General features: G+C 41.5%; 1 protein-coding gene across 1 annotated transcript in view; it reads right to left on the minus strand.

Moving 5' to 3' along the window:
- Positions 1-18,250, minus strand: part of PTPRN2 (protein tyrosine phosphatase receptor type N2) — a 643,066-nt gene that overhangs the window by 453,335 nt on the left and 171,481 nt on the right. The window contains exons 4-5 of the mRNA XM_079996433.1: positions 8,652-8,769; positions 5,931-6,093 (exon numbers count right to left, since the gene is read on the minus strand). Of these exons, the coding sequence (XP_079852559.1) occupies positions 5,931-6,093; positions 8,652-8,769 (281 nt within the window). The remainder of the gene's footprint in view (positions 1-5,930; positions 6,094-8,651; positions 8,770-18,250) is intronic.

Raw genomic sequence — 18,250 nt, forward strand, 5'->3', positions numbered from 1 at the left:
TTTCCAGGGAGTCTTCTCTTCTCATGAGGTGGCCAAAGTATTGGAGCCTCAGCTTCATGATCTGTCCTTCCAGTGAGCACTCAGGGCTGATTTCCTTAAGAATGGATAGGTTTGATCTTCTTGCAGTCCATGGGACTCTCAAGAGTCTCCTCCAGCACCATAATTCAAAAGCATCAATTCTTCAGCGATCAGCCTTCTTTATGGTCCAGCTCTCAGTACAAACTGAAAACCCAGTTAAGACTTAGCACAGGTAAATAATGTAGTGGCAGAATTATGTGATCTTAGAAAACAGCAATCCCAAGTCACACAACTACTATATTAAATAGCACCAGGATAATTTATTCTATTTTCTGTGAAGAGGAGGATGAGGGAGACCCACTGCATGGAACTTAGCTCTTCCTAATGTATGTTTTTAATCAAAGAATTAAGATCGTTTGTGCTACCGCCATTTTATCTGGTCTTTTTATTCTTGCCGAGTACCTCTGGACACTACTAACCTGCCTCATTTAAAAGTAAAATGAGTTTCACAGGGTAATCCCACAGCAGAATATCTTATTTATTTATTTTTGCAAATCTAATTGCTATTAATGACAGGGATTTGTAAATTCACTTTGCTGGCAAAATTAGCTGTATGGCACAGGAAATAGCTAGCAAGGGATAAGAGGGCAAAGAAAGAGAGAGCTGGAGGGGGCAGGCTGGGAAAAGCAACAACATGAACATGCATCAAATGAGGTTTGATATTTGAGCCAGAGAGTAATTACATCTGACAACAGTTGGAAAAATGCGGAATAGGCTTTATCACATTGGAACTGCTCCATATGTGACTTATGACTGCAAGCTATACTTGCCTGTTAAATAGTCATGACTTTGCTCAAATACAATTGATTTCAATGGGAACTAAGTGTGCCTAACTGGGTAGCTACCCTGGGGCTGCTTAGTGAGGTGGAGCCACCATCTAATCCAAATATCTTCTGGCTCTTGCCACTAAGGAGGTAAGATGGGAGCGCAGGTTCTCCTCCTCCTCCTCCTTGCTCCTATACCAGCTCCAGGCTGGCACAGCAGAAGGGCCTGAACAAGCCCCCTCAACAACAAATGACCCAGCCTAGGATCCAGCAGATCCTTGGATCACCTTGCTCTGTCCCTGAAAAATCCCATTTTGGAACCCTGTGCTTGCTACAGTGGGAATGCCACTGGCAATAGCTCCACAGCAGCTTCTGCAACAGTGGAGCCACCTGCTAGCGGAGTCTGCTGAAGGGACACCTCTGCCATATGCTATTGCCCGCTCCTTGAGCAATTAGGGAGTTAAGATTGCTCCAGACCAGGCACGGGCAAACTCGGCCCTCCAGATGTTTTGGGACTACAACTCCCATCATCCCTAGCTAACAGGACCAGCGGTCAGGGATGATGGGAACCATAGTTCCAAAACATCTGGAGGACTGAGTTTGCCCAGGCCTGCTCCAGACCATTGGTTCTTCTTAAAATAATAGCATGCTTTGATAGTGCATGACACATCATCCTTGCTGAAACCAAGTCAATCTGGATGGGGTCAATGCCAAACGGTAGGCTGTCCAAGAATCCCATGCATGTCGCCTGAGTTCCATGATGGAATAAAAAGTGCTGTGTGAATGTAAAATAAAAGATGCATTGCTCAAGCGAAGGAACTACTGTTTTATCAGATTTTGTCATGGTCTTAAGATTTTTTAAAACTATTTGTTAACTTTGAGTCATCCCTATCTTTGCAGAGGATGAGCTTTAAAAAATTTTATTCTAAAGAACAGTTCACTTGACCCATCATGGATGGTGCAGGTGACCTAGATAATACAGGATGAACAATAAAAAAGAAAATAAATTACTTTGAAACATGTACATTAACTTAAAGTCAGGTTGACTATGACACACTGCTCACTACGATTTACTTAAGTAACTGACCCTTCAGAAAGAAATGTCACAGAAGTGCACATTATTTTATCCTTTGAAGACTCTTAAAATATTAGACTAGCCACATCTAAGTGAGGAAAAATAGTTTTTCAGCAGCCGTCAAACAAAATTATGGTGCACTAGATAAAAACTGTTATTAACAATAGCTGAACCATTTGAAGACTCCACAGACCACTCAAGATAACACAATCCCACCAAAAGTAACAATGATTACAAGGATAAGAATTCCTTGACATCAGAGACTTCTCAGCGAAGGGGCATACAGGCTCCAAGTCCAGCGTTCTCTGAGAATCCTTGGACAACATGACATGAAAATCTGCTAGACGTACCTTTACTTCAGGTTAAGAACTGGGCATGAGAGAATATTAATTGCATTCCTGCATGTATCTTTATTTTGCTGAACAGCTGCCACGATGGCAAGAACTATACCTCGTACAGTTCGTGACATGTTCTCCATATCCATAGATACACAGGGAAAAAATCCTGATTGCGTGAACTGGCCTAAACTAAATTTTAATTAAGATGATCTTCTATTCTCTCTAATTATTTCATGCAAGCTTCGGGGAACGCTGTAACATTAAACAACCAGCAGTCATATTGAGTGATGGCAAGAGGGAGATCATTAATATATCATGAAACCACCAGTGGCTTGGCAGAGAAGATGGATCATCGTAGTTAAGGATCTTACGTAACCTTTTCCTGTCTGAGATACGCTGAAGCTTTGAAATAGTTTCAACATCTACTTCAGAGGAAACCTGCATGAGGAAGGTTGTTAATTAAAACCCTCTAGTTAAAAGTGCCACGCTGCATATAGATGATCAAGCAAAAAAATTGGTCCAAAGACTCTCTTCAGATCAAAACTGGTAATAGTTTTGCCTCTGAAGCCTGACTGTGCAGTTGCCACTTGAATGGACAGACTGGAGGCTGGATAAACAGCCACTCTGCTATAAAGTACATCTTCCGCAAACTGCCTGTTCTATCATGTGTGTTATGGGAAGGAAACCTGGACAAACAAAAGCAGCTGGCTTTCTGTGGAGTTTAGTATCTCAAGCTTCATTCTCGACTGGAAAGCCAAAATGCCCCCAAAAGTGTTAAGTTGTGGGTGAACATATCAGACGACACAGCAATTCTTCAAACAGCTCTTGTTTATTCACAGGCCAGAACAGAACTGAACTGAAGGGTCCAGCCAGCGTGCTTATATAGAGCTCCACTAGAACGCAACAGTAACCATTTTCTGTAACTATCCAATCACTGAACGTCACTTTCAATCCCTTATTTGCATATGTGGACCTGAGTGAAAACTATCTACAGTATCCCCCTGCTGGCCCAGGGTGAGAACTTCAGTGCATAACAAAAAGCTTCCCCTGCTACTTTTATAACATCCTAGAATCTCTGCACCACTCAAGCTTCTCTGAATATCAAGGGCCATAAGTTACGCACTAAACTCTTACTCATTGCTGGCTCCTTCCTGGCCATACATACATTTTTTTTTACTGCAAAATATATTTGCTAAGTGAAATGTGCACAGTACCAAACTCTAGAGCGACATTTTATATAGGACTTACATAATCACTAGGGCAATGTTTCTCCATCATGGGCGGGGAGGGGTGTATGCAGTTCTCGTATCTGTGTGTGTCAGCTTCCAAAAAATATGTACAATATATATATATATATATATATATATAGTTAGAATATTAAAATATAAAAGTATGATGTGTTATGTTGGGAACACGAGAAACGTATATGATCTTCAGGTCATCACAGGTGCACAGAAGTTCAGCATTATAATATGAGGGGCATTGCGTACCATATGCGCAGCAGTTCATCAAACACAGTGAAGTTAATCAATTGCTTATTTATTTGGGCTGTTCATTTGCAGTAATTCTGAGAACGTCAAACATCACATGTTACTGCTATTACATATCAAATAGTGCTCAGTTTAAGGCAGAGGACTTTTAGTGTGCAGTTGGATGCAAAATTTTCTTTTGGGGGAAGACACTGTGCATTTAGTGGGGGGGGGGGGAAATTGGAAGAAAACTGGACACACTAGGGGTTTGTCTTTATTAACCACTTAAATGACAATGTCAGGCACTATGTAAGCAAATTAGATGAACTCAGCTGCCATTATGAAACTGCCCAAACCATATTAAAACGCCTTGTTCTTTTTGGCCAGAACTTCCTTCATCTTTGGGCAAGTAACACTTGGTTACATCCTCCTAAACACCTTTAAAATACTCCTGGTTTTGCTCCTTAGGTCTCTCTCACTATTCAGCCACAACCATTGCCTAGACAAAAGAACTGGTTTGGCAAGCTTGCTCTCATACTTTCTACCACAACAGATATAGGAACCCAAAAACTGGAAGGGGCTCAGGGCATCATGGAAACTGACCTTCCCCAAAACCCACAACATGAATGCTCATTGCTCACTGTAGCATCAACCACTGAAATGTAGGTGTGAACAAACCACCACAGGTTAAACGCTATAGATGATGAAAAGAAAAGAAAAAAGTATACGCTAGCCAATTTTTATTTTTATTTTACTTATCTGCAAGGTTATGAAAAATGGCACCCCACTGCCATCAAAATTCCTTTCAGTAGAAAGTTGAAAAAGAACTTTTTGTCCAGCCATACCTATTAAGCAAATGATTATAATCCATGTCAGAGGGTGGGTTATGTTCAGTTCATTTTTCTGGGGAGGAAAGGGGGAGCTGCATACCGTAATTGCAAATTTCAGCCATTTATCACCTCTCAAGACCCTACTACTAATTTAGGCAGGTGGTATCCTGTAAAAATGTAAAGTAAGCCATTACAGTTGTACACCATCTAGAGAACTGCTGTTTGTTAATTAGGTGGCACTTTTAATCAGTGCCCTAAGCTAATACTTACCATACTTAGGCTTGCCATAGCACTTTGTCTTCGAAACACTTAACAAAATGTTATCACCGCTCCTCTACATACAGGGTAGCTGCTAAACAGTTATACACCAGAGGTGTCGAAGTTAGGTCAGGTAAGTAGGCCAGGGTCTTCTGATAGATGCCTGGGTGATTTGCAATAGATCAACAAAAGTTTCTGCCTGCTAATTGTTTAGCAACAACATGGCGACTTTTCCTACCTAAGGCTGCTGAAATGAAGAAATCTAAAAGGGGTGGACTTTTATGTGAAATGATTGTGAGCTCAGTTCAGTTCTGGTCTAGAAAACAAATTTCCAGACTCAGAATGTGCTCAGTGGCATCCTGTGTCAGGAACGTGCCCCCCCCCCCCGAGCACAGGATAGGAGTCAGACTCAAAAATTGAGCTAAGTGAATGAGGGACTGACTCTGCAAATGATAGCTGGCTGACAGAGTCAAGAAAGGGCAGCTCAACCCCCTTCCCGGGGAAGACTCTGTTAGCTCTCAAGAAGAGGAAGAGTTAGAAGGCAGCCAGAGCATTGCTAGGCAATCAGCAGATAAGCAGAGGTCTGAGACTGTGTGAAGTAGAAGTGGGGAGGGTGGAGGCCAGCCTCTCAGTCTCCGTTCTAGGAGACTGGATAAGATCAGAGGGCAATGGAAGGGCAAGAGGGGAAAGGCGGGAGTTTGGCATCCTTCCTACTGTGGGAGGGACGAAGATTCAGACTGACCAACTATCATCAGTGCGAGCAGGCAAGAAGCCGTGCTCCGGATGTGTTTTTCTATAAATAAACGTACATAAAACTGCCAGAGAGTCCTTAATTCTTATCGGGGCTTGCTTGCCTGCCAGAGATCATTACAGCCTGTTCTTTAATTATAACCAGCAGTGGTCAGTCTGGTGGAGCAGAGCACTCATAGAAGGAGAATCAGTAACACTGTTTTGCATTAACCATTGGTTAGAAAACTAATGACTGCTGTGAGATTGCATACACCCCCAGGCCAGCCTCCTAGGAAGAATATCACAAAAATGGCAAAGTCTAAGAGCAAAGAAAAAGAAAAAGAAATGTTTGAAGGAAGAACAGGAGGAAACAACAACAACCACCGTACCTTAAGAGAGGCTTTGTTGCCCCTTATCTTTGAATATAAATTTGGAATTGCTGACTGGGAGAGAATGTCCAAATAGGCAAGGTATTGCTGAGGAGACTTGGCAAAGTTCACATCCTTTTCCAGACCTAAATTCCTGTTGCTTTCAGCTTTCTGCTTTGTGGACCTGCAAGTTGAAATAAAGTTAAACAACGTTACATTATAAAACGTGCAATGGACTCAGAAATTAACCAACACCTTTGAATATTAAGTATATAGTCCCCAGCAACATATAACTAATACTTTTGAGAGGTGAAATACACTAGAATATTTTGAAATATCAATGTTTCAGTAAAAAGACACAAGCTCAATAAGATATATTCAGAAATGGGTAATAAGAATGGGTTGGATCAAATTGGGTCCCTCTGCTGACAGAAAGCTCTTTGATCCAACAGAGATTTCCATGAACTGAAAGGAGAGCGTGATTTTCACAGATTCCTTTTTACTCCTCCAGTCTGTTGCACCTCCCTCCATGCTGTTACAAGGGGTCCCCAACCCCCTTGAACAGATCTGGGAGGGGCACAGGGGCAGCCGAAGGAAAGTGGAATCAGCAAAAACTCCCTCTCTGCCTGTTCGCTAACAGAAGCTTCCACTGGATCAAAGGGCTGTGGAAGAACAAAACAAGCCCATTGTTTTTATTTTTACTTAGTATTGGTATGGATGCCTGGGATGGAGGGATAGTTAACACTGTCCTTCAAAGATTAAAAACAAAGTCCCTCAACTATCTGGAGCATTCCAAAATTCCTGGTGGGAATTTGGCCTGGCCACCAAATTCTGCACCAGTTGAAGTTTCCACACCATCTTCAGAGGCAACCCCACATATAATGCATTGCAGTAATCTAACCTAGAGGTTACCAGATCATAGATGACAGATAAAGTGAAAATGTGTACATTTATCCTGATCAAGTGTCACTTCCATTCCATCTTCTGTTGATCCCAATATGATTACATCTCTTTTGCCCCATGATTGACAGGTTTCCCTTAATCAGCAACTAACTGAACAAGAGGGTCTTGACTGTCCAGAAAGAATTAAGAACAGGTTGAGCTAGAAGTGTTTCCATCACTTTTAATAGTAAGGCTTTGGGCCATGTATAGGTTCTCTTTGGTCATAATAACCATTAACTTACCTTGTACAATGAAGAGAATAGAGGTGGGGAATAAAAGGTCTTGCCTGTTTATAGATGCTGCCAAATAAAATCATATTTTGAAGGAATGTGCCATTCATGTGACTGTGATGTCATAAGTTTAATAAATAACCCTGAATTGGAGGTGAAATCAAAAGGAACAACATCACAGGCACCTGACTATTACATGTCAGTTTCTCTGAGATAGCAATGAACATACTGTATTTTTCCGTGTATAAGACTATAATTTTTCCAAAATTTTTGATGCTTAAAATAAGAGGTCATCTTATACATGGATAGTACATAGTGCATTTTCTTAATTTTGGGTTAAAAAAAATAGGGGTCGTCTTATACATGGGGGTGTCTTATTGACGCAAAAATACGGTAATTTTCTTGAACCAGTTGCTTACGTATAGCATGAAGCTTCTTTCCAGACCTGAGCAATCACTAATGGAGCAGCTACTAGATCTACAATTAAATGTTTACATATAAGATCTGCCCTACCTTTATCAATAGCAGACAAAATACATAGTGAAGGATCCAGGATCACATTTTCACCTGTAAGTGTACAGATTTCTGTATTCACTTGTGTCAGGGACTCAGCGGGAGCGCAGGGAGGAGAGGAGATGGAGAGCGAGGGAGAGCAATCTGAGGGCAGCGTAGGAGAATATGACAGCAGCCCGATAGATTCCATGAGCCTCTCCAGCGAATCGGAAGATTCACAGAAGGGGGCGCCGATGGGCAGGGCAAGGGGCGACCCAAGGGGGACACCCCAGAAGCAAGGGGCCAGCGGGGACTCCCAGAGCAGCAGTTGGAAATCAGGACCAGCTTCCCCACCAGAGCGTAGTGGGGGGGAGGAGTCCCAGGTGTCAGAGCCCACATATGCACCACCAGCGAGAGAAGATGAGTCAGGGTTGACCACGCCTCCATCAGAAAGCGAGTTAACGGTCAAGAGGAAAGGGGCAGGCTGGGCGCGCGCGCCAAGTTCAAAGGTACAGGCGAGCGGCACAGAAGGTAGCCCGGATAGGGAACCAGGTCCTAAAGCCCGCCGGAAGGAGGGGCAAGAATCGTCAGGGTCAGCGTCAGAGGAGTCCAGGAAGGATGAGACCCTAGCGGGCAGGAGGGCCCAGAGGAGAAAGGAACTTAGGAAGAGGTGGAGCAAGGCGAGGGTCTTAAACTGGTGTGGAAGGGGAGGAGACTCAGACGGGACTTCGCCGGTCTAAGGTCGAGACGTAGAGCTGCACGCTGCGGCTTTAAAATGGAAACTGAATCTCAATAAAGACTTTTGTACATAACTACAGCCTAGCGTTGGTCCTCTGTGAGCTGGGACCTGGAGGCAGCTCTGACAACTTGTTTCCAAAATTCATGAACTTTGGTGCAACTCCACCACATGTGCCAATAAGATCTCTGCTTCCCACTGCCCCACCAGTACAAGGGAGATCCTGAACTTGTAATGTGAGCCAAACATACCAGTTTTTTAAATAAATAAATAAATAAGATTTTCATCTCCCATAATCGAGAACATAAAACATTATGATACATAAAATGCCTGGGTATTTACCTCTGTGCATCAGGCTCTTCTGATGAGAATGCCTCAGGGTGCCAATCATGAATCTTATGGAGATATGAGACTTCACGGGCAATAACATGCTGTGTATAATCATCTTGCCAGGTAAAACCTGGAAAACAGTTGTGCAAAATACAGTTTTAGAAACTCAGTACTTTGACAGAGCAAAAACAAAACAAAACGGGACATCTCAATCTTGTGTTACGAAAGCAATTATAATGAACAGAAATTTCAACTTCTGCAAGATTTTAAACAAACTTTCTACTTGTTACAGCTGCAGATTTCCTTCCCCTGCAAAAATCACTGTGGTAATCAGACCTTTCTCGTGAAATACTGAAGCCTTTTAAAATGCTTTCTTCTAAGAAGACAGTGGGTGTTGCGATGAGATTTAAAAGGGAGATTAGTCTTAGAATTTTAGTGTTTCTTAGTCACTATGGACCTATAAACCAGCTTTACTGTATAAACAGTATTTACTGCTTTGTTACAAAGAAGAGGTGTTTGACAATAAGTGAGTCAAAAATACAAGTCATGCCAAGTTTCAAAACTAAATTGTAGCATATAATGGAAAGTGGCTTTTCAAGGAGGACTACTGTCTCACCAATCTCACAATATATTTTCCATAAACCTTTTCTATGACCTGCTCAGGAAAAGGTAGGCACACCCAGGTATGAATAACACTGATCTAGTGCTAACTATTCTAATGGACAGTGGAATATTATATATTAAGACCAATTCATATTTTATTTACACTCAACTGTTGCAACAGAGACCTTTAAACAAGGGCAAGGTGTCACTGTAAAAGCAAATTCCATGCAATTATGCATTAATTACATGCACTACTGATCACACAATAATTATACAACTCCAAGAATAATTGTTAGATTTGTAAATGTTATGATTAACACTTTTAATTTATGTAGGCTTACCACCTGGAGTTATATGTAATTATTCAGTATCTGAGCCCGGTTCTGGCCGGGGAGGGCGGGGTATAAATAAATTATTATTATTATTATTATTATTATTATTATTATTATTATTATTAACAACGTATCGCTTCCTGGTAATTATTTACATTCAGCTTCCCCAACCTAAGTCCACCTACTGAAATACTATCCACTAATACAGATATTGTTGAGTTGAGAACACATCTATGATAACAATTATTACTGTATTAAAACTGCCACCAATCACGTTTAATTGAACTTCAGGTGCATCTCAAATCACTTGGAAATGCATCCTATTCATTGGAACGTATTTCCATTTGATCAAAAGACAATTCTACATGTGCTAGACCAGGGGTCATCAATCTTTTCCAGCCGTGGGCCGGTCCACCGCCCTCAGACCACCTGGTGGGCTGGACTATATTTGGGGGGGGGGGGGATGAACGAATTCCTGTGCCCCACAAATAACCCAGAGATGCATTTTAAATAAAAGCACACATTCTACTCATGTAAAAACACCAGGCAGGCCCCACAAATAACACAGAGATGCATTGTAAATAAAAGGACACATTCTACTCATGTAAAAACACGCTGATTCCCGGACCATCCGATGGCCGGAGTGAGAAGGCAATTGGGCCGCATCCGGCCCACGGGCCTTAGGTTGCCTACTCCTGTGCTAGACCATCACTAGACAGTTTCATAGCATAAGGAGCATGTGCAGAATTCAGGCAATACACAAGCATTAAAATCAATGGAGGTCTATTTTAGGGGCATGAGTTTGTTCTAAAACCATAATGAATGCATCCAAATTCATTCAACATCAAAATTATTATTATTATTATTATTCCCTGCCCATCTGGCTGGGTTTCCCCAGCCACTCTGGGCAGCTTACAGCACATAATTGTAAAACATTAGACATTAAAAATTTCCCGATACAGGGATGCCTTCAGATGTCTTCTAAAAGTCAGATAGTTGTTTATTTCCTTGACATCTGATGTTAGGGCATTCCATGTTCATATTCAAAATGAATATGAAAAATAAATTTTCATTTCCAAATTAGTTTTACATTGGAATCATTGCCTCGGATTTTGGGTCTGTGAGTCTAGGAGTCTTTGTCCAATGGAAAAATCTGATATTCTGGAGAAAGGAGGTGGTAGAATTCCTGAGATTTCAATGCCATGAGATGGAAAACACCAAATGTACAAGAAGGAGAAGGGTACCAAAAGACAGGCTGGGTCTCCATTAAAATAAAAAGGAAGAAGAAAAAGAAAGATAAAATGAAAATGAGTACAATTAAAATGAAGGAAAATTAATGTGATTATGTTTTAAAACATAAACTGAAATGAATGTGGTTTTTAAAGAAAGCAAATTGAAAAATTAGACATCCTTAATTTATTTTCTAGAAAATGTGTTTCAGATTAAAGTGTTAATCCGTAACTCCTTTTAAAATGCTATGTTTGGGGATAAGTCACTGTGAGCATATTGGAATGGCTTTTGGAGCTACAGTATCTTTAACACTGTATCTCCAGGATTAATATTTAATATTTGAAAATGCTATGATATTTTTTCTTCAGGTTTTTTTTTTATCCTGCTCTTCCTTTGAAGAGGTGAGTTTTGTGCATATTTGTTAATATTTTAACAGTTCTAAGAGGCAGGTTAGGCAGGGAGACAGTGCCTCATCCATAGCTTTCTGTTTAAAACAAAGATCTGGTGCAGACCTTCCTAACAATCCATCACTATGCCAGACTGGCTGGCCTCTTGCATTAAGCTGCTGACCCAATCCAAAACATCTACAGGAGTCAAAAATCTACATAAAAGTATTTCAAGAACAGGCTTGGGAAAGCAGATTTTTTAAAAGTGCACATCTGTATTGCAGCTGTCGGTTCAGGAAAAAAATAGAATATATTTTTGCTTCTGCAAGTCTTTCCAGCTGGATGTAAAGCTGTTCATGTCAAAACTTTTGAACTGGTTTAAAAACTATTTTTAGCTGGTTTTATGATAACGTTTGCAATTCACCTCGTAACATGTGCAAAAGGTGATTCATAAATTAACAAGTGATAATAATTTAAATTGCCACACATCAGGTTATTACTTTTAAAAGGATTACTTTTACACTGATTTATAAACTTGCTTCTAAACGCACTGGTTCTTTATAGCCTACTATTCAACACGTTCCATGGAAAAAGTTTCACTGAAAATATAACTAGTATTGCCTAAAACAATCAGCTGCATCCTTTCACTGTTTCATTTTGGAAAGGGGGGAAAATCTCACCCACATGGTCTGCAATAAAACAGCTCACACAACAGCACTAATACCAAGCTGACAATTGCAATCAAAATTAAGACTGAGCAACAGCAAATGACGCTACTAGGCAATTTCCTGTCCCTTTTGTCTGTGCTGCCACACCTACTGGCTTGCTCCTGGCCCACAACTCAATTATAACAATTTAACACCGATGGCTGAGCAGGATCACAGTCGTTCCGTTGTACACATATTATTTCCATGTCACTAATGTGGAACTGTATGGTGGGACACACAACTACCAATTATCTATCCCTGCTGGAGCTCTGCCTACACTGTACATATTTCCAACTGGGAATTCCCACAGATGGGCAATGCAGAACCACATTCTTCCATTGAGGGATCTAGTTAAGACAATGGAGCCGACAAGTTATCGCTTGAAGCCAACAAAAATCTAAACTGAAATGCTGCATGATTTAAGTAGTGATGCTCAGGGAAGGAAGACTAGTTTGAGAAAGAGAATGGATTTTGTAAAATTGTTTTTGAGAAGCGTGTGTGTGCACGCGCGCGCACACACACACACACACACAGAAACTAAGTATGAATTACTTTGCAAGCACCTTGGCATGCCCAGCAACTACGCATAATTTTTCTCTCTCTCCCTCTCCCTCCAAATCCAAGCCTGAAGCAAACACAAAGAGAGAAAATTGTATTACTGTAGTCCAACATTTCTCCCTGTACAGTGGTACCTCTGTTTACAAAAGCTTCTGGTTATGAACGCTTCAGGTTACGAGCTCCGCTAACCCGGAAGTAACTGAGGCATCTAATCATAAGCCTGCATTTTTATCAAAGCTTATATTTTTGATTAAGGCCTGTATCTTAAAAAGAGCTTAAAGATTTTCAAATGTTCATGCCAGGTAGAAGACCAGCTGCCTAAGAACCTTGGCAAGATGTTTATTCTCCTGGACAAGGGGCCCCCCTGATTTATAGCAGAAAACAATTCTCAAAGTCGTAAAAAGGGAATTACAGGCTGACAGCCAAGGTTACACTGACCCTACATATTACAGAAGATAAAAAAGCAGAGAAAAACATAATTAAGAGTCGATAAATAGTAAAATAAAACCATGTGCCTCCCATTAAACTTGAGCCATATTTTCCTAAGGTTGAAAGGTCAAGAGCAGTGAAAAAGGCAACTGGCTTGGCTGGAGAAGATAGGTTTCTTCCTATCTTATTTTGAGGCTGGAAACTGTTCCTTCCTTTTTTACTTTGAAAAGGTTTATTCTTCTAAAAAGCTATCTATGTTATGTATTAAATATATTGGCTTAAATGTAATTATGCAAAGGAATTAGAAGCTAAGAAATGTTAAATCCTTATGCTAGATTCTTATTTCATATAGTTGGAAGAGATCACAGGGGCCATCAGCCATCAGCCCAGCCCCCCCTGCCAAGCAGGAAACATCATTAGAGCACACATATGGTTGTCAGGCCTTTGTTTAAAGACCTCCAAGAGAAGGAGATCTTTCAATGATGATGTGAACTCAAGATCCTTGACATCTGTTTAAGATAAAAATTTAAGATTAAACCATCTGTTTTGGAGGGCAATAGGGCAAGGAGGGCAAGAGGTGAGCTGGTAAGGTTCCTTGTTGAGACACATGTAAGATATATTACTACTTATTTGTCATTTATAGATAGAAGAATATATAGCTTTTTGTTTCCCATAAAAGGGCAAAAGGAAATGGGTGTATCTTTTGTGATTGGTTCTAGCAAACAGCCAATAGGAATTTCAACCAGGCTGATTGGACAGAGGCAGCCACAGGAGGAGCAAGGGGGCTGGATTAAGGAAATATAAGTGCTGGCCAGAATGGCAGGAGGGCAGGCCAGAGCTTGGTAACCATATACCACTGTGCCTCTCATTTATTTGTCTGACAGATAAATTATTATTTTAATTTCTCTATTGCTGCGTTGAATATTTCATTCCAGCTAAGCGTTAACCACAAGCAGGGTGCTACATAACTTTTCCTGGTTGCGAACTTTGCCCCAAGTAAAACTAACCCTAGTTGTTCCAGAACTGAAATTGGGCGAAGGAAGCAGGAGCAGCCTACCATTAGGCAAAGTGAGTCAGCTGCTTCAGGCAGCAGATACTGGGGAGTGGGCTAGGATAGAGGTGCTGAATAACAACTTTGTATTCTACACAGTATGGGGACGCGGGTGGCACTGTGGGTTAAACCACTGAGCCTAGGACTTGCTGATCAGAAGGTCAGCGGTTTGAATCCTCGCGATGGGGTGAGCTCCCGTTGCTCGGTCCCTGCTCCTGCCAACCTAGCAGTTCAAAAGCATGTCAAAGTGCAAGTAGATAAATAGGTACCACTCCGGTGGGAAGGTAAACGGTGTTTCCGTGCGCTGCTCTGGTTCGCCAGAAGCGGCTTAGTCATGCTGGCCACATGACCCGGAAGCTGTACGCCGGCTCCCTCGGCCAATAAAGCGAGATGAGCGCCGCAACCCCAGAGTCGGTCATGACTGGACCTAATGGTCAGGGGTCCCTTTACCTTATTCTACACAGTCTAGCCTGCACTCTGCAGTCTTGCATGCTGCCCCCCAGGTACAGTGGAAGATACTCTCCAATTAACTGGGTTGAAGTAAGATTCAACTACCAGCTGAATTAAGATCCAGAAATAGAAATCTGAGGCGGAGCACACAATCTGGTTTGCCTCAGATAGCAAGACGTATTGGGCTAGCCCTGGAGAGGCTTTGTTTACTCCTCTCTGGTAGGTCTGCTGCTGCAATGTGATGAGCCATAGAGGAAGTATCAGTCTCTAGCCTACAGCATTAGTCTTTTATTTGCACTTTTATTTGAAGAGGTCCTGATTAGTGACCTGCAAGGACAGTGGAACACGGCAGACTTACCAAGTTCCTAAAAGAGTTTACCGTTTGAGAACCTTACCCATAAAAAGCCATTTTCATACAAAATTATTGCTGCTATTATTATTTCATTTATATACTGCTCATATGCCAAAATTGCTCCGAAGCAGTTTACAACTATAAAATCAATGCATAATTAAAACACATGCAGTAACAAATCCATTGGGGCATTACAATAATTAAGCAGTTCATTTATTTCAAACATGTATGAAATAAGTGGGGTTATGAATAAAATGGCATGAATAAAATGGAAAACTAACTGCTGTGTGCATTGTTTGAGCCCATGTATCCCATAACCCCAAATCCACAGTAAAAAATGAACACAATTGTGTATTGCCATTTACCAGTGCACTGCTGTGTCTTCCGCTTCTGTAACAAAATATTACACGTTCCTTTTTACTACATGGCTCCGTTTTTCAAGCTGTGCCCTAAGATTAGTTTCAGCATACAGAACAATGATATGTTCCATTTTCTCTAAGTTTTTTCCCTATGCCCTCCTGCTTCTTTAGCCTACTATTTTATTTCAGTGAGGAAACTCTTCAGTGTGATTCTTGGATATCTGCAGCCCCTGTGTCATGTGTGCTGCAAATTGCTAATGCCTCTGTTAGCTGTCAGAATGTCTGCGGAATTGTATGTGATTGGCTTTCTTCTCTTGTTTTCACAACTAACAGGTCAACATATAGATGTGACTTTCCGCAGGCTGCCTTCCCAGACTCCCTAGAGAAGGAGCATTCGCTCTCCTTCCCATTCCCCATTTTCAGAGCTTAAGAACAACAAATCAAATGAGGTTCACATGTTTTAATAGACAACTTGCTCAAAAAAGAAAAGAAAGAATCTCTTTTCTATGTTAGATATTTATCTATGCACCAAAGATAAGGTCTTTCTTGTGGCTGATTTTAGCACCTACCAAAACAAACTAAATTCTCATTGTTTCTAATATTTCCCAGCAGCAATACTTTCATTTTAACCCTCAACACAAGCTGAGGGCTACAATAGTAATTATGGGGGAGCTACCCATTCTCCATAATAGAGGGCCAACTGCTCAGATAAACAGGAATGCTATTTACACAGGATTACATGGGAAGAGGATTAGCATGCAGGACACAAAGTCAATCTTGATAACAAGATGTTTTGAATAACCAAGCTGCAGATAATAGGGAATTCTACCGTCTACTGTTAATAGTTCCTTCCAGTTTCCATCAGGCTGCTTTATTTAAGCTCTCCCGTCACTTCGGCATAATATCTGCCAGCTTTATGCGATACGTAATAGAGAAGGCTTCTGCGCAATTTGTCGGCAGTCTTGAGTTACCACTCAGCATAAAATTATCCTAATTCGAAATATTGACCTTTGCATAGCATGTCTTTGCATTCATTTGGGAAAGCGAGGGGAAAGTGTGTGCCCTGCTTGAGCCCACTTATTTCGTTGATGGGTGAGAAGCCTTGTGCTCACCCTAGGGGGGGAAAAAGCATTTGCACCCTTTGAATAGTAAAAATGGACCATGTGTAATGTATTGATGGGGGCTCTGCAGGAGGCTCTCCAAGTCTTTGATGTAACGCCTGAAAGCCAAAATGCCAACCTCAGGACGTGCCAGAGTTGTAGACAGCAGCAGTCAGAGGAGTCAGCAAGTAGGGAGCCCAGCTTATGCTCAGGAATGAGAGCTAGGAAGTGTGCATTATTGCTCAGGCAAACAGAAAACCGCCTTGGATAACCCAGTGGCCAGTGGAGCCAAGTGTGGCCAATCTAGGCTTGGAGCATCTTCACTGCCCAGGATGCTTTTCCAAGCCACAGTTCTGGAGGCTCCTTACATGGCCATTGGCACACACAGGTGAGGAATCCTGGTTTTCCTGCCTTTCTTACAGTTTGCTACTCTGTCCCAGCTCCCAAGCCCAAAACATTCCTTAGGGCGTGAAACAGGGCAAAAGCCAACACAGGGATCCAGGAAAGACTGGTGAGCTGCCCATTCAGCTGGAAATGACTTGCAGAATATAATTTCCTTCCAGGGAATGGGTCATATGGCTTGGGTCCTGCCTGTGATTCCCCAGCAGAAAATACGTTGTGTGCAATTTCCAGCTGCACAGGCAAGCTAGCAGTTCTGTTAGAACCCTTCACCAGCTGCTACCTTGTTCCTCTTCCCCAAGGTAAGTGGGAGTAGCAGCTGGCAGAGGACTGGGGTGGGACGCAGAATCAAAGCAGGAATCTCTAAAGGTGGGCTGTGCCCACCTCAGTTCAGTTCACAGTTGGATGCTTGCATTAGGCACAATGCACATTGCTTTTTTTATTTCTGAAGAATTCCTGGTGCCTTGTGCCAATCATGTGGCCTTGTTTAATGTCATTTTTTTTCTCTTTAAATTTTGTGCAACTGATTATATGGCAAGTAAGGCACAACCTGTCCCTTTTGGCCCGCTCTGAAAATGTTGATTTATTGAGTTATACTAACACTTTGTCAAGAGAGTTCTCCATCTGGTCCCTAGGTAGACACTTAATTTCTGGCTTCTATATTGGTTTTCATTCAACTATCTCCTGCGTTTTCCATTGAGTTTCATTAATAAAATGGAACAGTCTGTAGGTGTTTGAATGGGTTCTTTATCATTTTCATCTAACAGCACCAGCAGCCTGAAGATTATTTCAGGAAGTTAACTCCCTGAGTGCAGCTGTGCATCAAGCTGACCTGAGCTGTGGCACAAAGTTGTGACAGATGGGAGATGTAGTCCAGGTTGGGGAATGCTGCACAAAGTGTTCCTGTATCACTAAAAACAAATGGGAAATAAGCGTTCTTAAATCTCTATGTGGGACAAGAAGCTACAGTTAGAACTGGATATGGAACAACTGATTGGTTCAAAATTGGGAAAGGAGTAACGACAAGGCTGTATATTGCCTCCCTGCTTATTTAACTTATATGCAGAATTCATCATGCGAAAGGCTGGGCTGGGTGAATCCCAGGCCGGATTTAAGATTGCCAGAAGAAATATCAACAACCTCAGATAAGCAGGTGACACTACCTTGATGGCAGAAAGTGAGGAGGAATTAAAGAACCTTTTAATGAGGGTGAAAGAGGAGAGCGCAAAATATGGTCTGAAGCTCAACATAAAAAAAATCAAAGATCATGGCCACTGGGCCCATCATCTCCTGGCAAATAGAAGGGGAAGAAATGGAGGCAGTGAGAGATTTTACTTTCTTGGGCTCCATGATCACTGCAGATGGTGACAGTAGTCACGAAATTAAAAGACTCCTGCTTCTTGGGAGAAAAGCAATGACAAACCTAGACAGCATCTTAAAAAGCAGAGATATCAGCTTGCCAACAAAGGTCCATGCAGTTAAAGCTATGGTTTTCCCAGTAGTGATGTATGGAAGTGAGAGCTGGACCATAAAGAAGGCTGATCGCCAAAGAATTGATGCTTTTGAATTCTTTTTTGCATACATGATTTTTATTGTTTTTTAAATCATAACAAACTATAAATAAAACAATTTACATCTTATTATCACAGATTCCT

Source organism: Podarcis cretensis, assembly GCF_951804945.1.
Source record: "Podarcis cretensis genome assembly, chromosome: 12".
NCBI classification, from domain to species: domain Eukaryota; kingdom Metazoa; phylum Chordata; class Lepidosauria; order Squamata; family Lacertidae; genus Podarcis; species Podarcis cretensis.